Source organism: Aulonocara sp. 'chitande type north' Nkhata Bay, linkage group LG2, assembly GCF_057382095.1.
Source record: "Aulonocara sp. 'chitande type north' Nkhata Bay isolate Kocher_YH1m ecotype deep benthic linkage group LG2, A_spYH_male_GT1.1, whole genome shotgun sequence".
Lineage (NCBI taxonomy): Eukaryota > Metazoa > Chordata > Actinopteri > Cichliformes > Cichlidae > Aulonocara > Aulonocara sp. 'chitande type north' Nkhata Bay.
This window is the reverse complement of record NC_141345.1, coordinates 24,662,103-24,687,400: the sequence shown is the minus strand read 5'-3', so window position 1 is coordinate 24,687,400 and position 25,298 is coordinate 24,662,103. Positions and strand designations below refer to the sequence as shown.

Sequence of the window (25,298 nt, the reverse complement as noted above, 5' to 3'; positions counted from 1 at the left end):
AAAGAACCCAGAATTTTTTTTTAAAAAAAAGCAAGACCTCACACCTTATCTCATCTTCACTCAATAAAGATGTTTTGAACATCCCATTGTTGTTTTTAAATTCACATACTGGTATTAAGTCAATCAGATTTTAATGGAAATACAGCCCGACTCTGAATGTTAGAGCCTCATTTCCACATTCAGAGGTGACCCTTTCAATCTGGGGTCATGGTTAGCGGGCATCACTCAGGCTGTCAGTGGTAAAACAGACGCCTCAGGATTACAAATTAAAAGTGCTCCTTGCTTCTTGTAAATTGGTTGTGATTGGAGATGGAAAACGTGATTCATGCAGACAACTATTAAAGGAATTTTGACAGTTTGTTTAACTTTCTTGTTCTTCTTATATTGGTTGTAAAATTAATATAGCCATGGACTCAAAGCTCCAGAGGAAAACATTGTTATTTTCACAACCCTGCTGAATACGTCCCAATTAATTTAATTGGAAAGTCTGGGGGTTTTCGCATTGTGTTTAAATAGGTGAAACACTGCTGCGATTTATTGTGCTTTGGTATGAGAATGAGTAGCAGAAACCGAAAAGACCTCTGTGTGTGTGTGTGTGTGTGTGTGTGTGTGTGTGTGTGTGTGTGTGTGTGTGTGTGTGTGTGTGTGTGTGTGTGTGACAGAGAGAGAATATCACTGCTTGCCCACGGCAGTATCCAGGTCCCTACTAGAAACAACCACCGGAAATTATTTCTGCCTGCAAAATAAAAGCTTAATACGATGAGAAATGCTGGCAAGACAAAGTTCAACGCTGTTACAGATGCACATGCGTGTAAAAGTGACTTTTTAGATATGATTCAATGTTTATTTGATTGATTGATTGATTGATTACTATGCGCCAAAGCTGGGGGGGGGCGAGAGCATCACAAAATACAGGATCCTCATAGAGCCTTTATTTTGTGTTTGACTTTCAACTTTGACTTAAATGACATTTTAAACGCGCCCTGAATCATTATTGCTAACTAACTTTACTCGATGAACATGTGGCTTTTAACCCTTCTTATTATTCGGGCTTCTCGAGAATTCCCGCAGTACTCGTGGATCATCTTATTTTGAAAGAGTCGAACACGGAAGCCATATTATACGCTGCCTGACCGGTGAGTAGTAGGAGCTACCCTCCTCTCTGGCTGATCACTCGCTCTGAGGACGTGTGGATGTAACTGTGCTGTCCGCCGAGTCTCCGTGGCGCAGGACAGGACAGTCGCCACGCCTTCAGGGACGCTCTTTTTAACGGCCCAACCTTGCGTTTGTGTCCGCTGCACACCGGTACGAGCCTGTGCGGGACATTTAACAAGCAACTGTAAACACTGTACTTAACTGCAACCAGGCGGTGTGCCTCTGGAGTCCGGCTTCACTTCTCCCAGCTGATGCCCAGCTGCTTCTAAACCCTGATTAATTTGGGAATAACCGGCACCGGAGCTTATATCGATTTGACATCGGATACAAGTCGGATCAAAGATGAGGATCAAAGTGTAGTGCTGGTGAGTGGCAACAATTACAATATTATCACTCTGAAATATTGAAATTGCGCTCACGCCCACAGCCTGCGCTCGCGCCAGCGTGTGGGCTATTGTGCGTACGGGTAGGTGTGTGTGTGTATATATGTGTGTGTGCGCGCGCGCGTTGTAATCGGACAGATTGCCTACGAGGACACCGTGTCGTCATAATAAGAAGTTCAACTAGAGGCAGCGATGACATCACGATCCCTTATCGCTGTAGAGGTACGGCAGCGTCGCTTGCATCACTTTACTACGATGGAAACATCGCAGATGTGTGCCGTGAGTCAGCGGCGTGCTCGTCTGTTTAAAGGCGTGAAAGGATCCGGCTCTATCTTTTTCTATTTTAATAGAGCGCTGTCACTGCGTCTTCTGTCTTTGGCACGTTCATGAGCGAGAATGCGTGCGGGCAGGTGATAATGTGATAATGTGGTATTGGAAACAAAGACAGCAGCCGCTCATAAGTGAAAAATGTCACGGTGTGCTGATGGACTGGGTTTAGTTAACATGCAGTTATTAACTGTGTAAACTTGCTGCTGATTATTCTCAGACAAAATACACCCTTAAAAAGTGCCTTGGAGGGACGGGTGTAGGAGAGGGAGTAAACGGGTGTGGTGGTGGCGGCACTGTTGACATTTACTCTGTTCTCCTTGGAATGAAAGGGGAAAGGAAAATGAGCATCCAGTAGGTGGTAAGTAGACTTGACACCCAAGGGATGATGCAGCAGCTCGCACAGCTAACCAAGTACAAACCAGAAGGGTTTGTTGTCGGTCTCTCAGCAACTCAATGCAAAAGGGGATGAGAGTAAAACCGGTTCTGTCGACTAACCAGTCAGGTGGGTGAGCCAGTTTTGCAATTCAGCACCACACTTTGATGTGTCTCTCATCCAAGTCTCAGCAGCCAGACTGCATCTCCTAGTCCCCCAGTAGGAGGGAAACACCATAATCTAGGGGGTGAGGGGGGAGATTTTGTGACCATACCTTCTCTGTGTGGACTTTCAGGAGGCACCAGCAGACTCTGTCTCCTCTCTTTTGTCACATGCTCTGCTTTGCCCTTCCTCTGTTTATCACTCAGTCCCACTGAAACGTGTTTTCCTCACTTTCACCCTCACTGGCACTGTTTGCGTTTGTGTGCCATGTTTGCTGAACCAGTGCTTCAGTTCATTGCTTCTCTGCCGTCTAGCATGTCATCCATTTTGGATAAAGGGTGCATTATGATTTTTAGTCCCGCAGCATCATTTACACCCTTTGCCTTTGCGCTCTGTGATCAGGGCCTCCACTCAGCTCTTTGTTCCATCTCCTCTGTGGGTTTACCAATGCAGCTGACCTTGTCTCTGCTTTGCCCATATATAGGCCTGCTGCCCTCAGTCAGAATGTGTTTTTATTTATTTATTTATTTTAATTGAACTGAGAGCTTGCCCTTGCTGTGCATTACATGGGGGAGATGTAGAGATATAAGTCACTGGAGCAGGGGTCTGGCAGAAGTCACTGGTTACATAGATTAAAGCTTGTGTTCCCTCCAATTCAGGCCGAGCCTGCAGAGGATAACAGGTGTGCTGCTAATGAGGGCATCGTTTGGTCTAATGTGAGACTGAAAGAGACAAATTCTCAGACAGTGAGGTCTGTGTATAGGTGTAGAGAGAGACAGCAAAGGGAAAAGCAGGGTTTCTCTGGTAGCAGGTCAATGGGGAGGTAAACGCAGTCGCTGTTAGTCTGGTAGCAATGACAGCTTTATCACCACCGCAAGGTTTATGGCTGTGTTTGTGTGGGGGAAGGGGATTTGTGTGTGTGCCTGTGTGAAGTGCTGTACTATACTGGTATGATGGAATTCCACTACTGTCCTGTGATGGAGCAATGCAAACAGAAACCTGCTCCATCTGACTGCCAATACTTAAGCAGTAATAAAATACTCAGACTTCTTCATGTATTCATTTTTTATTAAATGGGTGCTGAGTTATTTACAGTGGGATTGGCTGCGTGCTCCTGTAGCACTTGCATGGATGGGTGGAGGATCAATCAGTTAAAATCTTTTCTTTAACCTTTTTTCATCTTAAGCCAAGATGAATTTAAATTAATTGTATTACTAAGTTTGTTATGTTCATATTATACAAAAAATTATGAAACGAGTTATGATGGTCCAAAAAAACAGGCACTGTAGAAAGATGAAACACAGCCGGTTATTTTCACTGCTACTTTGACTAACACTCACACAATGTTCTTGCTAAGTGTTTGCAAATCTCCCCCATTTCACATTGCTAGTGGTGTAGTGTCAAGAATTCGAATGTTTGTTTTTTCCACACCTTACATAGTCAGGACGTACTCGACTGACAAAGGGACATTACATTATGACGGCCTGTGTACCTGACAGCTCTTGGGATGTCCTTTGGCGACGCAGCAGCCCTGCCGCTGACTCGGAGGTGATGAGACTGATCGTGTTGACAGCTCGTGGCAGATGGAGTTCACATGTGGAGTCACTCAGAACTGCCCGCTCTGTCACCAGAGAGTGAGCGCGAGGACAAACACGGGATTTCGATGGAATAAAGGGGTGCGAGAAGGGGGGTTGTGTCACAGTGGAGATACAACAGGCATCTAATTACCTCCCAACAGGAGCCTTGACTCCATGGAAACGCTCTGAGCTGTATTAGCTGCCTCTACATGGCCTTCATGCTGTCATAAGGACAGTATTGATGGTCAATCATAGAGGATTCGACAGGGTCAAAAAAGCAATGAGATATGATTAGATGCCTGTTTTGTTCGATAAACAGTGAGCACGGTGATTGCTCCATCAGATATAGGATCTAAGGCAAAAAGCGGTGACCGCCAAGCTTCTGCTCACCTAAGAGGTGGCAGGTGTGTCGCAAAATTCAGATAAAGCTCACATTAAGCTTTGCTATTAAATCAAGAGTGTGTGTGTTCTTATAAGTACTGTCTGATATTGATATGTGTTATTTATGCTTGCATCTTGAAGGCAGCAGCATTTATAACTAGGGATGGGTATCGTTTAGGTTTTATCCGATACCGGTGCCAAACCGGTACTTTTGAAACTGCCGGTGCTTAAACGGTGCTCAAACCGGTGCTTAAAGAATGGAGAACACAAAATCGGTCCAAAAACCTCTCATGTTCAGCTGGTTTTTTGTAAAAAGATAACAATGTTAGCCTTTTCTGCAGCTATGGGGAATATATGGCATCCCTCTTGGCTGGAAGCAGTGCTTAAACAATGGAAAAAACACAAACTTTGTCCAAAAACCTCTCATGTATAACTATTTTCCACTTTTTCTTTGGTCGTTTTAGGCTTTTTGGCCAGGGTGAAGGGAGTATCTGCCATCAAACAAGAAGACAGCCGCATGTAGCTATGATGATGTTTGCTAGTTCACCTTACATGCATTAATGTAATAACGTGGTTATCATACTCAACGTAAATTACACACGAACAACATTAAGCTACTCACGCAGAGAAGAACGGCTGCTGCTGCTGCCATCATCATCATCCGTCATCATTTCTGCTACACTGGCAGGGCTAGGGGCCAGGACTCTAATCTTCGGGTTTTTGGGGGATGTTGCTAACTCCGGGTCCGATAACAGGCACCACACCCGCAGTAGATGTGCACGGTGTGAGGTCTCGCAGCAAGCTATCAAATACGGCGCATTTCTCGGCTTATAAAAAAACACTATGCGTCGCCAGGTGTTTCATCGGATTCAAGGTGTTTCCTCCTTTGACAGTATCACAGTATCAGCTTAAAGCACTTGTTGCAGGCGGCTAAGTTTGCATATTTTGCTGTGAAGTGCCAGACTTTTGACCGCTTCGCCTTGGGCATTTTTAATCTGTAGCTCTGCTCGAAAAGAACGTACGTACCTGGACCCGCCTACTATCCTCGGAAACGGAAAATGATTGGCTAGAATCTAAAGTGTGTCACAGCTCAGGAAAAACAAAGCACCGAAATGTGCGCTGCTTTTCGGTCTGGTTACTACCGTTTATGACAGAACCCGGTACCCATCCCTATTTATAACTATAAGTTTCTATCCTTTTGTTCCAGTGACCTACTGTCATTGATGAACTCTATCCTAAATTAGAGACTGCAGCAATATTTCAAAATTTCAGTAAATGTATAAAATAGCTGCTCAACATTTCAGTTTGACAATAACTAAACCTACTGATAAATATTTTCTACCTGCAGTCTCGTAGCTTGGGTTGAGCTTTTTCAGCTCAGTACTTTCCATTCACCATTTACTCTTCCTGTTATATGGAGTAAAGGTGGGCACATCGACCCAAATGTCGATAGTATTGATACCTATGTTGGTATTGGTATAGGATCAATACTATAATATAATAATATCGATACCTGGTTTCAGTTTATTTATAGCCAGTTTATTTATAGCCTATAGCACATTTGGGGCAGGGATAGCTCAGTAGGTAACATGGTCGCCCCATGATCGGAAGGTCGGGGGTTCGAATCCACTGAACGGCTACCCTGCGATACCCCTGAGCAAGGTACCGTCCCTACACACTGCTCCCCGGGCAGTAATTTCCCCACGGGGATCAAAGTATGCATTATTATTATTATTATTATTTAAACAATGATGTCAACCCAAAAAAAAAACAGTTTCAAAATGCACGAAAAGCTGAAATGTTTCTTATTTTGTGTTAACTATTTATTGTGGAGAGTAATTGAGTGAATTGATGGTCACTGAAATGTGTTGAAAATTTGCGATGTCTGTATTGGTACTGATAATATTAGTCCTGTAGTTTGGTGCTCGATGGAGTCATTTCTTTGGGTTTGAGTTCCACATGAACAGCTTCTAGCATTTCTTGCTTTGCAGTCTGGTTTTACTAGATGTTGTGGGGTTTTTGTTTTGTTTTGGGGGGGTTTTTTAGGCCTCAAACAATAAAACACTCTTGTTGTTTCATCCTTTAGCAGTAAAGATTTTCTTGCATATTTTAAAAAGTGCTGTGTTGCTGAGGTAGCTTGTAGGTACTAAATTGGCTTACACGCGCCTCTCACTCTCAGACATGAGAGTCTCTCATTGTTTTGCACAAGGGAACATAAATGCAAAGCGTTGCTATGGCAATGATATCACAATATGAGATGCAGCTATTATCCTGGACGACATGATATGGCGCAGCCCTACCAAGCACATTGTGCTTTGATAACAGTTGAGCACTACAGTGCACCTGAAGAGGGTAGTAAAGAGAAAAGCTAGAAACCGTGGCTTTAATGAACGGTTCAAAATATGTTGCCTGAGGGAAATTCCACTAATCTTTCCAGCTCAGACTGCTGTGTTGGCATACAGTGGTAGATATAGAATCTTTTGGCCTATAGCTATTCTACTTAGTGCTTTACGGTGTTTGTGTGTGTGTGTTGTTCTTTTTCTTCTTTCTTTTTTTCAGTTATGGATTCGCACACAATTGAATCTGCTGTGCAAGGTGTTTTCCTGCCATAGAGAAACATTTGGGGTTCAGTGTCTTGCCCAAGGACACTTTGACACATGGAGAGGCCAGGGATTGAGCTGCCAGCACTCTGTGATTAGTGGACAGCCTGCTCTACAAACTGAGCCAAAGCCGCCCCCAGTGTTTGTATAGTGTAATTTGTAGAACCGCCCGTAACAATGAAAAGAGAAAGCAGAAGGTGTGACTGCAAAGTGATTTATTTGTGCACGGTGTGTGATTCAGTTCTGCCTGAGAGTCCGTTAAGATGCAAAATGACATACAGAGATATGAAATGTTGGGTCCAAATAGCAAAAATGAAACTAACTGTGAATTAATGAGTCTTGTATTTTGGTGTTGCCCGTGTGTAACCATATCAAAATACATGAAGCATGAGCGGTGAACAGACCACCCCCGTGAAATCACCAAATGCTAATTAGTACGCTTTGAGATCATACATCAGCAGTGACACACAATGCAGCCTCTGCCTGTACTGGTTGTAATGAGCTGATAGATGTACTTAAACGGCAAAGGCGACGGCCGTGATGAAATTATCAAGGTGTGCTTATTAGATTTGCATCTGTTACTATTTCGCTCATTACCTCACGGTGGTTATTGTGCAGGTTTGATTGAGAGTAATACAATGCTGAGTGGGTGTTTCCACTGGCAGACTAATTTTAAAACGTGCTTAGCGGCCTATTTAGGTTGCTGCGCATTGGCATTGTTTAATTCAGATTTTCTGTCTGGATGCTTTCAATCGCCCTGCGCTGGTTTTCTGTGCTATTTCCTTCCATTTACTTGGTGAGCTGGTAATTTCTCATAAGTAGCACTTGAGGCGAAATTGTGCCTGTGTAGGACAGAGACAAAATCACTCTTGTCTGATTCTCCGCAAAAGTACATTGCATGAATGGTGGCTGCAAATTGACATATTATGACTAACACATGGCTGTTTTTTAAGGCATTGTGACCGTTGTGAGTGACAGATTTAGGGCACTCACAACTCAGCCATGTGCTATGTGCTCACTAAGAGCCAATCTGTGCTCAACTCCAATTATCTCTACATAATATGATAGATTGACCGGGCCCATCATGTCAGAGACATTTAGCTTATTTTAATACACTATTTTTATCTTCAACAAACCAGGGAGATGGATCCAGAAGTGCGCTTCGTGCACGCGTGAAGTGGTTTGAAAGTGGAGTCTGTGATAATGGTGCTCAACCTTTAAATTTGGAGGGTTTTGGGGGGTTTTTTTCACCCCTCACAGTTAATGTTGTTTTTGCAGTGATGAACTTGATTCCATCTAAATGTAAATTTTACAAAGGTGACAGTTTGACTTTAGAGATCAGTTGTCTGCAGTTCTTCTCGTGCTATAGGTTTAGCAGCACTTCTTGGAGGACAGTAAGACGGATCGTTGTTTTCATAGTGAGTGAATGACTTCACTTGGACTTGGATGGACGTTGACTGTCTCGGACTCTTGTGAGCACGTACGCAAACAGAAACTCCAACACTTGCGTGGAAGCAGCTGTGTCCGAACTCGCTCAGGAATGAGGATGAGAACACACGCACAAGCTGTTTTCATTAAAGAGATTTCCCAGTAAGCGTCAGTGGGACTGATGGTGGGTGTGGAACAGGTGCCAGAATATTAGTGTCACTCCACTTAGACACTTAAGGGGAATTCCACTGAAAGGGCTTTGGGGAGTGTGTTCCTGTTGAGCCCTGACTGTGATTTTTTTTTTTTTTTTTTTTCAATCCCAGTCAGGCTTTTATCAAAGGAAAAAAAAAGACAGATGAATGGGTGTATAACCTGAATGCCTTCACTGTAACTCGATCCTGAGCTTGGCCGCTACGTGGGTGCAAGTGTGCATGGATATGTTTTCTTAAGATACAATGTACTCGATTGTGTTCAGCTCCTCAAATATGCACACCCACCATTACCCAACAATAGTGCGCTGGTCTGGTTTTGTTGCAGCGTGTGTAGTGACATGTGTGGTATTTTGCAGTCTCTCTATTGTCAGCTGTGCCAGGAGGTTGCTGTGCAGCTCAGCAGCCAGTTTGGCTCAGTCTGTGTACCTCGACATTCGGCCTGGACGCCAGTACACTTATTCTTGGACTCCTGTAGCGACTGGGGATGATGGCAGAGGCAGCGGGCCAAAAAAGCCTCCCATGCCAGGAGCTCCCACTGGGAGAGCAGGCTGCTGCAGGGCCATCTGTACAGGCGTCCCGACTGGGAGCATTAGAATCTGGGGCGTGGAGCGGGAGATAAAGGAGGAGGGGAGTAAAATAGGGGACATGTGCAAGGGGAAGGGAAGTGAGAGGCTGCATGACAAAGAGGTGTTTACTCACTTTTAAGCCTGTGCCATCCTGAGAATACTCATCATTTCAGCTTTCAAAGAATTTGGTAGAAAATTCAGGCCAGAGCTTTAATACTCGGAGGAGCACAAAACAGTGTCAGTCCCAAAAATACGCAAGTATCTGCTTTTTTAGAGCACTATCCCAAAATAGATGAAGTGTTGAAGCTTTCTGTGTTAAAGGAGTTAACATGTGGGTCCGAAATTAGTTGGTGAGGAGGAAGCCTGCAGAGGATGAGATTGGCACTGATAGAGCCAAGACTGTTTGCAAACTTCATTTGGATTGGTATCAGCATCTTGAGCGAAAAAGGGGAAGCACTTTTTGTTATATATTCATTCGACTTTCCTTCAGCTGTGATCTCTGAAACCACGAAGCAATGACAGAAGCAAAACAAAACGTTGCTGTAGCACCCATGCCGGATACTTGATGTGCTTGCTTTCAGATGATGTGCCGCTTGTCTAAGAATAGCTTTATATCATGTAATCATTACCGTCTTTCTTCGTCGCATTTCTCAGTATCGGTGCAGTGTGTTATAGATATAAGGGGCCCAAAAATCAAAGATGTGCTTAACTGCAATTTGAATGCTGCATGAAATGTAACTAAAAATAAAATGCAATGCGGTGCAAACCACTTAAATTCAACTTTGAAACTAGTACCAAGTAGTAAAAGGATAGAATAAAAAGTTGAAAATAAAGCGTGGGAAAGTTTCTTAGAATTCTTTTGCAAAGGCTGCGTGTGCAAACAGTTCAACGGCTTAAGAATAATATGTATCAGTGTAAAACTGCAAAAAAGGGTTTGGCGGCTGGATCACATGGTGAAGGGTTGGTTTTACTAAAAATATGCTAAACATAATGACATTTTTGTATTTGCCGTAGCAGATAGAGGCACAACTTGCCACCAGACAACTGCTCTGCCCTCCAAGCCAGTGGGATGCCCTAGAGAGCCAAAACACTTTAAACTACAGCAATGCCATAATAGGTCCTCACCTGACTCCACTCACTTGTATCTGGCATGAATTATACTGTTTAAGCAAGCCTATTGGTAACGATGAAAGATAATCAGTGAAAATGAAGAAAAGCTCTCCTTTTTGGAGTGAAAATGTTTAAATGTAATGGTACAGAAGGAATAATGTTAATCTAGCCTCAGATTTAGAGGAGAGACACTAGCATCAAGTTATTTCTTTTGTTTGCTTAGCGTGTTGCGCTCTGGACATATTTAAAATTATCACATAATCGTGAGGGGGGGGCCCCCTGTGAATTTTAGCCTTGGGCCACAACAGCCTGTAGAATCGCCACTGGTCAAGGACATGAAATCAGCTTTGAAAACACTTACCTGGAACATATTCAAGTGTCTGGAAGAATATTGTTAGGCTGAGATAAAAATGTTGCTTAGGACTTTGTACAATCAGTTAGCTAACGTCAGAGGAAAATATTGAAAAGTGTTAAGATTTGTTTCTGTATTGAAAGGAAAAGATAAATTTTTGCTCAGACGTCGATGTGTTTGTATAGTTGAGCATCCCGCTTTTATTTAAGTGTCAAAAGATCCAGACTGTTTATTTTAATATGCGTGTGGGTGTTGACCTATAGACAAGTTCCTTGTCTTGCTTGGGTGATGACTAATAATCATAAGCAGCAGAGGTAGTGTTTGCCCTAATATAAGTAAGCAGAGGGACCTCAAAGCTGCTTCTGCCCCATCAAATAACCCCACCGCTTCTCATTTGACCCTTGACCCACTGATGGCACAGATTTTTCTCTTGTTTTTTCTCTTGAAGAACCCTCCTCAGTCTGAACGTAGGCCGGTCTCTGATGCTGCTCGTCCATCAACCCCTCTGTGAAAGAACATATTTGCACAGTTTTGTCACCACTCACCTAAGCAGGAAGACACAAGAACAGTAGGTGTGACTGTTCTCTTCTTTTTTTGTTTGTTTTTAGTGAAACGGGTTTTACAGAGTGTTGTAGGAAGGCAGCGGATTAACAACAAAGAAGCAGTTTGACAGCTAAACTGGCTGGTTATGTGAGGAATGCGTTTGATTCATCAACACATGCGCTGCTTGACAGCCGAGGTGTTGTCGAAGATTGTGTGGCCGCAGACCGTGCCACTCTGTTAATCATAATGGAACAAAGGAGGCAGATCTCCTGATGACAACGATAGCAGCCTAACCAAATCACACAACTACATGCACACAGGCTGCAAGGGCACAGAACAATGACACCCCCCAGCTGTCTAGACTGAGTGCAAGGCTACCGTAGATCTCAAGGGGGGGGGGATTAAAGCACACATCACTACACTCACCTGTTCTTAGCTACATGTTTCTCATTGTGTTTTTTCATGCAGCGCTGACAAAGTGTGACAGGCGCAGAGGGGGTTGAGTGTAGCAGGAGCTGTGAAAACAAGTTATACACAGAGTACAGCTGTGGATGACTTTCTTCTGTAGAAAAAGCGGTGTAAGCAATATGGCTTTGGGGGGGGGAAGTGACATTTTAAAGGAAGTATTTCAGTTTGTTAGTCATAAGACTTTGTGTTAGGTAAGGTGGTCTTCCCTTGGAGTTTCCAAGCAGGAAGGCATTTTAGAGGAAGTTTAACTGGGATGGCATGAGGTGACAAACAGCTGACGGTGCCGGTTGTTGGCTAATGTAAAGCGAACCTCATTATTTGTTGCTCTTACTGACGTTATTGAGTCAGTCTCTGCTCTTGCTGCTGTTTCACTGCAAGCCCTACTTTTCCTCGGTTGTCTCTTTTAGTTAAATTGGCCATAAAAGTTACATAGTCTGTCTTTCACTTTTATGTCAGTACTTAAAGTTGCACCCCTGCAGGTTTCACTACTACTTCGAACTCACACATCACTACCTCAACCCTAAAGTCCTTTTGGGTTACTTTCACTGTCGCAGAAAAGACTTTGCTTTCGGCTTGTCCATTAAAAAAATGTACACATTGGCAGATGAGCCACCTGACTGACTGAAACTGTGAGGTATCGACTGACAGACATGAGGAGCTGTGATGAAATAATGACTCAGAGCCTGAGAAGTGCTGGAGGGAGGAGCGGGAGGCTGAGGAGGAAGCAGTGGGGAGAAATACGGAGATGGGAGATTATCACATGCGATATGGGGAATCATTGACAGTGTGAGCACGTAGTATAGAACTCGCAGACACTGCTATACATGTAGAAATACAAACACAGAGACATAGAGAGTTGTGTGAGATTTAGTCACCTTGAACTAAGCAGATATTGTCCTCCTGTCAGTCTTAACATAAAGGAAGTTTTCTTTAGTAACCATAAAGCTTCACTCGTGTACTTTAGTCCTTTATCCTGTTCTCTGTGGCTCAATGTTATAATCCAATCTGCGGGATGTCACTGCAAGGACATCCCGGTCTTTTCTAGACAGAGCCAGTAACTTTTATGAGTGAAAAACAAGTCAAATGTAATTTAAGGCAATTTTTTTTTAGCATTTTTAAACAATATTCAATCATCCTCTATAATCTCTAACTCTACAATTTTAAACTCTGTTTTTTCACCCACTGTTATTTATAGAGCTTTAGTATTTAGGCTGATTTGTCTGAATCAGATGGACAGTGTTTTGGTTGGTTACACACACCCCCGATTGCACATAGAGCCAAGATCACTCCACTGATACGCAGACGAGATGTCGGCCTTTTCTAACCACAACATATATTAAAAGAAATGTGGCTTTGGGTGTAAAACGCTTCTCAGAACTCCCCATCCCCCAGCCTTTTGTGAGCCTGTCTGTGTGTGTTTGTGCCTAGGTGTGCACAAGTGCATAAGTAAGTGCCCAAATGTAGGGGAACAAGGAGGACAAAGGAAAGCCGATCCACTCACACAGGGAACTTGAAACATTTGTGCATTTGTGCATGGCACCGTGCGTTTGGCCTTTCAACCCAGGGGGACCCACGATACTCATTTATCGGGGCGGCTTGTAGAGGTCAGCAGAGGATGAAAGTATGGCCGAAGACATTTCCTTCACTGTCTTAGGACGATCACTAATATGGACGAACAGGCCGTCTTTCATTCAGTTTACGAAGGACTTCTTTTGTGTTAGTACTGTTGTGTGTGTGTGTATGTATGTGTACGCACATATACATACACACTTTACTATGTGTTCAGGTGCATATTTAGGCCAAGCTGACAATAGACAACAGGAAGAGTGTTTGGTATGGTATGTTGTTGTGCTTGAGGTTTCAGTGTCAGCGTGCAGGTTTTTTGCTTTTATTGTGAGTCCTGCAGGCAGAGATCTTTTGTAAAACCAAAGCAACTTTGAGACTGCAGGTATTCGAGTTGGATGTGGTGCTACGGGTCATTTTAGTCGCTGTCAGAGAGCACAGGAGCTACTCCCACAGAAGAGTTGGATGAAACTATAAAATGTAATTAACTATTAACGGCTGCCTTTTTTTAAGCTGGGTGATGAAGACGAGCTCTTTTGTACTGCGAGTGACATTATGGTATCACTGCTCTAGCTTACACCACATTAAGCGTTCCTTTCCACTAGAGCTGCAGTGTTGGTCCACTGAGGGGAAGAGCCTGTTGAATTTTTAAAATGTGTAAGCCAGAGCCTTACAAAGGCAAAGGGATTCATTTCAGTGGTGGAGACAACATGATCAGCCTCCACAGTGACTGTGTGACCTGTTTTCATTCTCACCTCTGGCTTGTCAGCGTGGTAGGCGGGGCTTGTTGTTTAGGAGAGGTATTCTGTATCATCTGCCATTGACAGGCACTCATCAAGTGAGGGGAAATAAGAGTCTTTGCACTGGAAAATAAGAGTGAAAGCGATACATCACGAGGATGGACAGAGGATCTAAAAGAGACAGAGAAAATGTTTGGGTCCAGCAGGTCAACTGGAGTGAGTGGAAACAAGCAAACTGGTTTATGTAATGATGATTAAGCTTCGCAGGGCCAGGTGAATCTCTCAGCGTTTCACAGTATAGACAGATTTTAATCTGTTTTTTGTGGCAACATTTCTGCCTGATGCACCAGCAGAAACCGGCTGTACTGGTTACCTAGCGCTGAAGAGGCGATGACCTGGAGATGGACTGGAAAGTAAGAGGGCGGGGCTTGTGTTTCTGTGTCCTTGAATGTACACATGAGATTAAATGGTGCAAACCTTGAATTACACAAACAAACTGTCTTGTTTACATGGCTGTACCAGAGACCTTTATGAAAATGAAACGAATGACTTTTCTAAATCCCAATTTCATCTCTCTACTTCATTCATTTGGTGTGTTTGTGTTTATATTCTAGTCAGGAATGCCCCAGACTGCGTGCTCAGGCACCATGTTTACCACTCCCAGTGGCTTCAGCCCTCATCTGGCCTGTGCTGAGCCTGGGGAGGAGGAGGCCCCACAGGAAGGCCCGGGGCCGGGGCCTGGGGCTTGCCTCTCCGATGGGCCGCCCATCACTTCTGCCTCCCTGGACACCCTGATCCAGAACCTGGTGCCCACTGCCGATTACTACCCCGAGGTAAAATGAAATGTGCTACAGTCACTGCTGCTCATCATGTTCCCATTAGCCTCAGAGTCCATTTCACTTTATAGTGCTGCCGATTAGATTATTAACCACATGTCTATGTTTCAAGTGCTCCTCTGCTTCTTTTAATGACAGTAAGCTGCAGTGGTGTTTATTGATGTGGCGAGAGTGTCTTAGCGAATGTCTTTTTACGTCCTTTGACAGAAAGCCTATGTGTTTACCTTCTTGCTGAGCGCTCGTCTGTTCATTCCTCCTCCGGAGCTGCTGGCCAGGGTGTGTGAGATGTGCATCAAACAGCAGCAGCTGGATCAGAGCCCACTCGATACGGTCAGCACTGCACCACACATAAATACATATTCCGGCGTATGAAAAGCATTCAGGCGTACTTATCTGCTGCATGTAAGCATCTTAATAACCGCTGTTTTTCCCTTCACTCTATGCAGGTATTTTTGTTTGCTATGTTATAAAGCCAGTTGTAAATCTTTCTCACGTCGTTAAAAACAGGCAAAAGTTCGCAAGTTTGGCCCCAAGATCCTGCAGCTGCTGACAGAATGGACAGAGACATTCCCGTCCGATTTCAGGGATGAAAAGATGGTCGGACACCTCAAAGACATCATCCACAGGATAGCTCCATGTGATGAGGTATTATGTCCAACAAGTCCAATCATCTTCACTTAATATGTCCTAAGATTTTTTTTTCCAGTTTTGAAAGGCTGTAAATTTTCAAACAGGATAGATTAACCAATAAAACTGGACAGAAAACACTGGATAAAAAGCATCTGCAGTGAAAAATAGTCTGATGGGGAGCTAGATTTAATTATTGTCACTGCGGCTGTTGATGAGGGAGTCAGTGTAGGGTGAACACATACAGCCTAACTGTTATACAATCTTACATTACATGAGGGAGGAAGGAAGGATATTAGAGGAGTGGCTCTATCTGCAGTCTTGAGGGGAAAATAGAGGGAAGGACACGGATGGAGAAAAAGGGGAGAGGGTTGGGATGCAAGGGCGCAGAGAGCCGAAGAAAAGGTATGGGAGTGGAACCATAGTGAGAAATGTAGGGAGGATAGAAAGGAAGCAGGAAAGACAGGTGGTGATGAATGTGCTGCTATTTAAAGCTGGCTGTCTGCACTACGGGTGTGTGTGCATACATGTGGGAGGTGTGGCTCTGGGTCACTTGTGAAACAGACTGACCTCACGTCCTCTTTGAAGCCCTCGTGTCGAGCGAGGAACACCAAAACAAACATTCCCAGGCAGGGCACACAGCACACCTCTGCTTGCACTGCTGAAACTCACAATAACATGTTTAACATGTCGCTCTCCTCTTCTCTCAAGGCATACTGGAAAACCCTGAACCAGGTGCTGCAGAAACTTAGCCAGAGGCTGTCCCTGATGAGCCAGGGGGAAGAGAGCATTGTCAAGGTCTCCCTCAACGCCTCCTCTGACAAGCTGGTGGCCTTCAAGACCAAGCCTCCGCCCATCCAGAAGGACATACTCTCCATCTGCAACGACCCCTACACGCTGGCACAACAGCTCACCCACGTGGAGCTGGTAAGGAAGAGGAGGGGGGGAGGGGAAGAGAGAGCGGGATGCGGGTTAGAAAGAGGTCAGGGGTAAGAGATGATAACGAGGGCGGACGAGGAGAAGCAGAAAGGATGTCAGCGGAGAGATGAAGGCGGAGGATGGTGAAGCATGGGTGGAGATCAAGTCCACCCATGTCAAGGTCATAAACATTAAATCACATCAAGAGAGAGGGAACTGGAGGGTGATAAAGATTTTAACAGAACAATGGAAATGCAGTGAACGAATTGATGATGAACATAAATCATCAAAATAACTCGCTGGATTTTGACGCCATGTGTTTGATAACCTGACCTTACTATTACAGCGCTAACTTCCTTCACAGACAGCAGAACAAAGGGAATGAGGAGATGAAACCCACATGAACAAAGGATCCGTACACTGTCCCTCACATTGCATGCTCGGTGCCTTCAGTCTGCTCATGTGTGTCTTCATGTGGACACGTGTATCTCGGGGTGGTTGTGTTTCTGTCTGTGCATGTGAGAGTGTCTGAGTAAGCTTGTACCCTTGTCTGAGCGGTGACATCACCCCTGAAGTCAGTGATGCGCCCGGGGCCTCAAACAAAAGGGAGGAAAACTGCAGTGGATATATGTGACCTGACAGCTTCACATGCGTTCACACGCACGCATACAAAAGGAAACAGAGATGGGCAGATAGAGAGGCATGCAGCAACCACACAGCCTGGATATTATTGTATGTTTTAGCAACATGTTGATACTTATTTAAAGAACTACACAGCTGTGCTTTATGCCACTGTGTGCACACTTGTGTGCAGCGCTGCTTTGGTTTTGGGTTGCGTCACCAGTTGAGATGGTGCTAATGACTCATTTTGATTTGCCCATGTATGTGACTGCACAGCTGTCTTTTAATAGAGGTGTCTCAAGTGTCACTGTGAGGAAATCTGATTCCAGTGAGTCACCTCAGTCAGTCATTACTCGTCCATATTGATTGCCTTCCATTACTGAAATGAAAGAATTATTAATGGGGCTACCCCCGTCGGTGTATGCGAGTGGACTTGTAATGCTCATGTCGTGGGAACATAAATATGTTGCCGCTGTCAAGGAAAGACTTGGTACGATGTTGAGGTTGTTTTAAAGTTCAGGTCAGATTTGTTATGGTTAGTAATTGTTATGGTTGGGGCGTGTCTAGGAAAAGAATGAGAGTGAATGTATTGTCCTGCAGGGATGAGTGATTCATGACTGTGTGTTTGTATTTTCCAGGAACATTTGAGTCGTATCGGACCGGAGGAGTTTGTCCAAGCTTTTGTTCAGAAAGACCCTCTAGATGGAACACAGGTGAACTTTTTTTTAATACACTGTCCTATTTAATCAGAAAACTAATTTTGCACTAAGCTTGCCAGAGTCTGTACTTAGGTCAATGCTGTAGACTGTAAATAGAAGATGGCATCCGTTCATTTGTGGACTTGAGTCCCGCATTTGACCATCACCATCTTGCTCTCTTCAAAATGGTACAAAGCCATGTTCCACTATGGTAACAATAAAGGTGCATCCAAACAGGAAGCAAATCACTCGTCTCATATTTCTTTGGAGATAACAGCTGGTCACTAGTGGGCATTGGTTGCCTAGGTAACGTTCTATGTATTTACTACTCTGTTATATTCCTCACTGGTAGTCCCTTCAATCACTTGCCCCAAAGTTGAATAATGTTTGTTTACAGTAGGACCTGCTCACTTTGCTTTGGCTGCAAAGTGGTCAAATGCCTTTGATTTTCTTTGGTTGACACATCGCCGCAAATTCCTGATGAAGTTTGTAAAGACTGCAACACAGATTATTTAAAAACAAGCTGTTATTAAAAAAATGTCACTGTTACTATTATTATCATTAGCTTCACATTTAGAACCAAAGACTAGATCCATTTTTATGATCTTACAGTCTACTGTCAGACCACAGCATTTGTTTATTTTTGCATTATGGTTAAAATTGTTATTTTGTACGTATCCAAACAAATGTCAGTGAGCGTAAATGTCACAAATGGCAAACTACAGCAAGCACACACAGTGTGCTTGCTGTGCCCTCTATGTATGACCGCTGAATGCTTCCACTCTCCGTTCCATCGCTGTCACTCATTCACTGATTTCCTTTCATTTTCAGTTATCATCACTTTAACCTGTCTTCACTCAGTTTCTCCTTTCTCTCCTTTTTTTTGTGCTCTAAATTGGTTCTGTTATTTCTGCTCCAAGATCACCGTCTTTGTTATTTGCGCTCACACAGGGGGTCAAGCTTGTAGACGGGAAGCTAATTAATAGTGGAATTCCCGATTGTAGCACTCACTTGTGGTGTGTATGTGTGTATGTGTGTGCGCGCGCGCATCTTATTAAGCAGCCGTGCTTCAGTGACCAGAAGAAAAAAACCTCCAACCTGGAAGCCTACGTGAGGTGGTTCAACAGACTTTGCTACCTGGTTGCGACAGAGATCTGCATGGTGAGTGGAAAACACAACTCAGTTTCAGCCATATTGAAGCCTCCAAAACATTAGAAAGACTAGGAAGCACACTGGGAACAGAACAAGATTATAAACACCTCTCAGGGATCTACTTCAGACTGAATGGGGAAAACCTGGAAATGTCAGTAACTACAGGACATATCTGGGTGACCATTGTAGCATATATGCATGTTTTTAGTTTATAGATTCTCTTTATTTAATAGTACTTTCAACTGAATTCTACCATAGTAGTAATTTATTCCCCTAAGTAAGTGGACAGGAGATAAAGGTTTAGTTTTTACAGGGCATTACTGCCCCTTAATGGACATTTTGTGTTACTGCACATGCACAGACAAAATTTCTGCCTGTATCTGTATATGTAGAGATAAATTCTCTATGAAAAATTAAGTCAGAATTTTAAAAAAAAAATTTGGGGGGGGGGGGTTTGTTTTGTGTTTTGTCTCACTGCTGCAGCCAGCGAAGAAGAAACAGAGGGCCCAGGTGATCGAGTTCTTCATTGATGTGGCCAGGGAGTGTTTCAACATTGGAAACTTCAACTCCCTCATGGCAATTATTTGTGAGTTGTTCATTTTACAATCCCTGAGCATTGATTCCCATCTTGTGTTCATAGTTAAAAAATATATATATATACATTTTCTTTCTCAGCTGGGATGAACATGAGTCCTGTGTCCCGGCTGAAGAAGACTTGGAGCAAAGCTAAGACTGCCAAGTTCTTCATTCTTGAGGTAAACACAGCTATTCACTGTCTAAGAAGTAAAAGACAGTAAAAATTAGATGCTGACGGCGTTTTTGCTTGTTGCCATTTACTCTTGACAGCATCAGATGGATCCAACTGGAAACTTTTACAACTACAGGACTGCCCTGAGGGGGGCCGCCCACCGCTCTCAGACTGCCAACAGTAACAGAGAAAGGGTGGGGCTCAGCAACACATTGACTGATTTCCTCCAAAAACCTGCTGGCTGCAGTTCAGTATTTACTATTTACTTTGCCTTCCTGCCCATTTTCTCTCCTCAGATTGTGATTCCTTTCTTCAGTCTGCTGATAAAGGACATTTATTTCCTGAATGAAGGATGTGCCAATCGGCTGCCCAACGGCCACGTCAACTTTGAGGTGAGGCTGTTTCCTAACCCTGCCTCTCCTCCATCGTTAACCTCATCCTAAACCATTAAATGGTTACTCGCTTATTTATTTATTTAGAAATTTGTCGAGTTGGCGAGGCAAGTTGGCGAGTTCATGACATGGAAACAAGTAGAGTGTCCATTTGAGGAGGATAGGGCCATCCTACACTACCTCCACACTGCTCCCATCTTCAGCGAGGACGGTGAGAACCTGTCACATAGTTTTCATTTACAGTCCAGTTCGCTTGATGCCTCTACTGTTTTGTTCCAGAAAGATCTGAACATCTTACAGTCTTTGTTGCCTTGTATTTTCAAGTTGTCCTCAGGCCAAATTTGAATAACTTGACTAATCCGCTTACTTTCCATTTAGTGCCACTGTCGGGTCAAATTATTCATTTTTCCTAATTACTAAAAACTAATAACATTCTCATCACCCTCGGCTGTAATTTGTTTTAATAGTAATCGGCAAGCGTTACAACGGTGACATTACCGTTTAGCTCAAAGCATCGGTGTCCAACATCTTCACAGCTGCAGACTCTTTAATGTCTCAGCCAAACTCCATTAAAAATAAGACGGCAACCTCCATGTGACTGTTGCAGATGGAAATTGATTGCAAGTAATTGCAGCGACCAACTGGTTGCCCAGAGGTTGAGCGTACAACACCTTCAATCTCTGGAAGGCCACTTTTGATTGCAAGGCAGTTCTATAGATTACCTAGTTGGAAGCAAAGGTTTGCAAATAACTGCCATCTAATTTATCAATTTAGACAGATTGTAGTTTTAGCTCTTTTGGACTTTTCTGAAATTCCTGAAGACACACAGTGTCTTTTTTTTTTTTTTTAAATGTATCTGTTCTCATTATTCCTAGGGCTCTATCTTGCTTCCTATGAGAGTGAGAGTCCAGAGAATCAGGTAGAGAAGGACAGATGGAAAGCACTCAGGTGAGAACACATTAAATGGGAACTGCTTAAGTCTAAATAGACCTGCTTTACTTAATTAACCTTTCACCTCTTTGCTCCCTTCAGGTCCAACGTCCTGGCAAAGACATGAGGCAGCGAAGGCAGCTCACCTGCCACCAACAAGGGAGCGTGTGGACTCTTTGCACTAAACTGAACTGTGAAGGAACCTAACTGGTACTTTGATGTTTTTCTATGAAGAAAAAAAGGGAGAAACACGATGAACAGGATTCATCATGGAGTGTGTAAAAAAACAAAAAAAATTTTTTTTAAAAAGTGAAGTGACTATATTAAGCTATGAAGCAAAATCCCTTTGCAGTTTGCAGGAGGTTGGTGATGAGGTACAGTATATTGGAGAGCGACAATGCTTCTCCATGTGTGATGTGTGTTTACTCTGTGAAGATGTTTACTACTTTAGAGAGTACAGTTACAGGGAAAACCACTTTCTAAAACAAGAATTCCTATTAATGCTGTTTGTGGGTTTTTTTTTGTATTTGCTCCTCCCACCTCCTTCTCTCTTCCCTCTTCCCCTTTGCTACAAAGCCTTGTCTAGGTATTTAAATTTGACGTTCTTCTTTTTTTCCTTTACTTGTAATGTACTGTAATGAAACACGAAAATAATGTGACGGGCGCTGGCTAGCCCATTTCAACTGTCAAGTTTTATAGGTTTACTGAAGAAATGGCATCTGTGTGTTTTCAGAGAAGATGGAAGACAACATGCCTTGAGCATTTTGCGAAATATCCTCTGACTGTGTGCGATCACGCGTTTGTTCATATCGTCTCTGTATTGTGCTACACGCTGTCGATCGGAGAAACCTGTTTATGGTTCATCTCTATTTTTTATTTTTATTTATTCTTTTTCATTTTGGGGAAGGTGTCGTGTGGGGATGATCAACTTGTTTTAAAAGTGTTTACTTCTTTTAAATGTGTTGTGCCATCAACTACACAAGAAAACTACAGTAATTGGTCGCTGCATGTGGAGCCAGGCCAGGTGTAGATTGTGTACAGGTGACATTTACCCCTCATCTTTCTGCTCTACAGGAAGTTTTCTCTGACTGATGTTCAGTTGTCTGATATATATTTATGGAGATTTCTGTGCTGACAGATGTATAATTTTTATTGTAATGTTCCTTTATTGGTTAGGAAGTCCAACGGCATGCTACGACAGGTGTTCTTAAAGGGGCATTAGAGTATCCACCTTGTGAAGACTGCAACACAGACTTTGTGGTGAGGATGCTTTGTTACATTTTGTGGAAGGACGATAATGAAAGGAGGTCTTCTGTCTTGATATAAAGTAAAGAGGGAAACTTGTGCCATACAATTCACTGGTTGTCATAACAATTCAGGTTCCTTTGACTTGAAACGTGTTGTTGAATCGTTTTGTGGGATTGTCACCTTTTTTGGCTTCATTTTTTGTTCTGTGATTCAAGAGCCATTTTGCGGGAGGGGGTATGGGGAGGGGAGAGGGAGGGAGGGACTATTACACAATAAGCTTTTTTTTTTAGTAAATGGTCTAAATCGGTTTCTTTTTATTAATTGATGTCAGTGTTTTCTCTAAAGAAGCACCTTTCCCTCTCTATAACAGTCTGACTTTGATTCTCCCACTTCATTTGTCATCAATAAACTTCCTTTCACTGCAACCCATTCCTCAGATAATTTATTCCAGCGAGCTTGAGATGCGATGTCAAATCAGCCACTCATGGTAAACACGTTTTTGTTTTTTTTAAATGATGACTGTGCTGAATATGTGCTTTCAACGACAATCGTCTAGGTGTCATCAGATCTGCTATTACTTTTTAGGGTTTTCTTTTTTTTTTTTTTTTTTTTTTTTTTTTTAAATGGTGTGACTGGACTGTCTGCTCCAGTTTTGCATTTTTATTTTATTTTATTTTTGCTTGCACATGCATCGCAGTGTGCCGTTAAATGGGTGGAACACATTCAGTCTTCTTGGCTGTAACTGCAAAATTTGTGACATGTTCCTTTAAAGCCTTTAATAAAACTAAACCATGCTTGGTCTGGTGTCTGTTTGCAGTTGATGTTTATCTGTGATTATGTTTGCTCCACAGCTCAAGGTTTGTGCCTCCATTAAAGTTAGCTCTGGTTTATAATAAGCACCTTAAATGCCTTGAGAATCTAAATGTCCTACAAGATTTCACCCTCAAATGAAACTTAAAATTACAGCAGTATCTACCCACTAAAAATAGGAAAGTGAGCATGAATAATACATCGCTAAGCTGATAATGGCCTGTCATAGATTAACAAGTATCTGCTAATATGCAAACTTATTTTTAGCCATTCTTGTCAGTGGATTGATGAACTTGTGCCATTCTTATGCCATGACAAGGCAACCGTCTGTCCACGACTCACAAGCAATGCTTCTACACTATTGGTCACAATTTAATAAAATTTACACACGATCAGTCTTCAGCCAAACTGTACTCTAGGTCAAGGTCACATTTGTCATGTTACAGGCAATAACCTGTTTTTTGTGGTGGGTTGTGAGACAGATACGCTACTACGTCATTGATTCACTGGTTTATAGAACCTAATATAGAAAGCCCAGAATGTAGTAAACCAGAAATGGTGCCACCAGAGTTTATCAGATCACCACTAGTCTTGTGGTTTAAATGTAGAATCATTAGAACATCTCAGAGCCGTACAAAGCTAAATGTTTTCAAGTGTAATAAGAGAGACATATAGAAAATCTGCACACGTAATTAAGTAATTAAATAGCTACTCAACTGGTTCAGCTCTAATTTTAAAGAACATATATTGGGTAGTGCAAACATAACAATTTATCTATTCTTGGCGAACCAGAAAAGATTTCAGAACAGATACGTCAAATACATTTATTTCCACGATGACAATCTCAGGCATTGGGATATACCATGTAAAACAGTGATCAAGATCATTGCAAATGAATGTGTTTATTTATAGTTCAGTGCATTTAGTCTTTGAGTTCTTCTCCACCTGGGCCAAATGTTATCGCGGCCAGTTTGGTATATGTCTCATAGTGCCTGGATCCCAGGTAGGTGCCGAAGAAGGCTTGGAGGACTAAAACTGCCCTCATCCTCCTCAAGACCGGTCTGGAGATCTCCACACAGTAGCGGATCATATTGCCCTTCTCTGGCATCGGAGCTGTACTGTACCTAGAAGCAAGGCCAATATTCATAGGTAACGCCAGGAGGATGGGGTACACCCCACCACCGATCACACCAACAACTGCACCTCGTATTATGGAGCACATGGGACAGTTGAGGTCACCGGACAGGAGCGGGTTGGACACGGTTGCGCTGTACAGGGCGCATGTTGTCAGGAAGGGCAGCACGGCCATGGGCAGGCTGGAGGTGATGGGCGCCTGTCTGACGTTCAGAGCTCTGCGATACAAGCTGTTGGATATGAGTCCCGCAAGTCCGGCGTTTCCCCCCAGATACAAGGGTCCGTAGCTGAAGACTTTCTGATCAATGTCAGGCAACCTCTCGAAGTTCTGCAACAGCATTTCAGCAATCACCGCTTTTGTCAGCCCATTTCCAGAGGTGCTCTTCTTCTGAGGATTTTCCGACATGTTCACAGCGTGTTGGAATCAAGCCGGTTTACAGCCAGAAAACCTTTGGATAATTCAGATGTTCACTGTAAGCAAGGTGCTTTCAAGAAACAAGACAGGGCGCAGACATGTCTTACCCACAATTCAAAGCGCCGATGTGAGTATTTGTGCCCTGAACGCAACCTGCCAGGCAGGGTTGAGCCTAGGACAAAACAATGAGCTTGGATTTCACATATAAACGATCACGTTCAGTGTTTTCACTCGGATGTTTTTGTCCCAGAACCCTGTCCCAGAATATTCCTGTCATATGGGGAAAGTATTTTCCCATAACACACACAACAGTAATACTGCTCATTTCCACTCAGAGTGCGGAGAGGAGCGAAGAGGATCTATTTATTATGTTTGAAAAAGCACAAAAACAATAATAAAACGGAGTGGTAATACTTACGTTCAGCATTGGATTGGATGATGGGGTGGGTGCAGTTTTCTCTGGGGTGGAGTCGGGTGGGCTGCCCCGGACTCTGTGGGGCTGGGCGGTGCTGCTGCTGCGGGCCCCGGTCCGGATGGGCCTGGGCCCCCTTGCCCTGGTGGGTTCCAGAGTGTGGGGGTGCCTACTGGGGTCAGCGGGGGAGCTGGCCCCAGGGAGGGGCCGCTTGCCCCTCCCTTTCTTCCCTCCCCATCCTCAGCTGCCTCCCTATTCCCGCTCTACCACACCCACCCACACATGTTTGGGGAGTGTGACTGTCTGTGCAGTGTCTATTTGTGTCTGTCTACACGTTGGGTGAGTGCCGAGTATTTGGTTGTGTATATGGGGTGGGAATGCACGTTTGTGTCCGCGTGCGCCTGTTCATCTGTG

The 25,298-nt window shown here is 43.5% G+C and overlaps 2 protein-coding genes across 3 annotated transcripts; one reads left to right on the top strand and one right to left on the bottom strand.

The window, feature by feature from the left end:
* Positions 1–1,175: 1,175 nt before the first annotated feature.
* LOC147337887 (ras-GEF domain-containing family member 1C-like) lies at positions 1,176–22,349 on the top strand. 2 transcript variants are annotated; one of them, XM_086312494.1, is made up of 15 exons: positions 1,176–1,520; positions 11,078–11,197; positions 14,558–14,776; positions 14,987–15,109; positions 15,287–15,424; positions 16,118–16,333; positions 17,584–17,658; positions 18,706–18,804; positions 19,279–19,381; positions 19,471–19,550; positions 19,642–19,737; positions 19,840–19,935; positions 20,023–20,146; positions 20,811–20,883; positions 20,968–22,349. In XM_086312494.1, the coding sequence occupies exons 3-15, from the start codon at positions 14,564–14,566 to the stop codon at positions 20,990–20,992; spliced, it is 1,461 nt and encodes a 486-aa protein (XP_086168620.1). In that variant the 5' UTR covers positions 1,176–1,520; positions 11,078–11,197; positions 14,558–14,563; the 3' UTR covers positions 20,993–22,349. The 2 variants fall into 2 exon arrangements, with proteins under 2 accessions (XP_086168620.1, XP_086168612.1); XM_086312486.1 differs by lacking the exon at positions 11,078–11,197.
* Positions 22,350–22,759: 410 nt separating this feature from the next.
* On the bottom strand, positions 22,760–25,138 carry tmem126a (transmembrane protein 126A). The gene is made up of 2 exons (XM_086312509.1): positions 24,891–25,138; positions 22,760–24,506 (listed from the first exon to the last, which is right to left on the bottom strand). Exon 2 carries the CDS (start codon positions 24,461–24,463, stop codon positions 23,846–23,848), a length of 618 nt encoding a protein of 205 aa, XP_086168635.1. The 5' UTR covers positions 24,464–24,506; positions 24,891–25,138; the 3' UTR covers positions 22,760–23,845.
* Between the last annotated feature and the right edge of the window lie 160 nt (positions 25,139–25,298).

Excerpts from the sequence above, each read along its gene's own strand:
- LOC147337887 (XM_086312486.1), top strand. The coding sequence starts at position 14,564 with ATGCCCCAGACTGCGTGCTCAGGCACCATGTTTACCACTCCCAGTGGC. Across the intron at positions 19,738-19,839 it reads CCAACAGTAACAGAGAAAGG|ATTGTGATTCCTTTCTTCAG; the intron begins GTGGGGCTCAGC and ends TTCTCTCCTCAG. Across the intron at positions 20,884-20,967 it reads GACAGATGGAAAGCACTCAG|GTCCAACGTCCTGGCAAAGA; the intron begins GTGAGAACACAT and ends TGCTCCCTTCAG.
- tmem126a (XM_086312509.1), bottom strand. The coding sequence starts at position 24,463 with ATGTCGGAAAATCCTCAGAAGAAGAGCACCTCTGGAAATGGGCTGACA.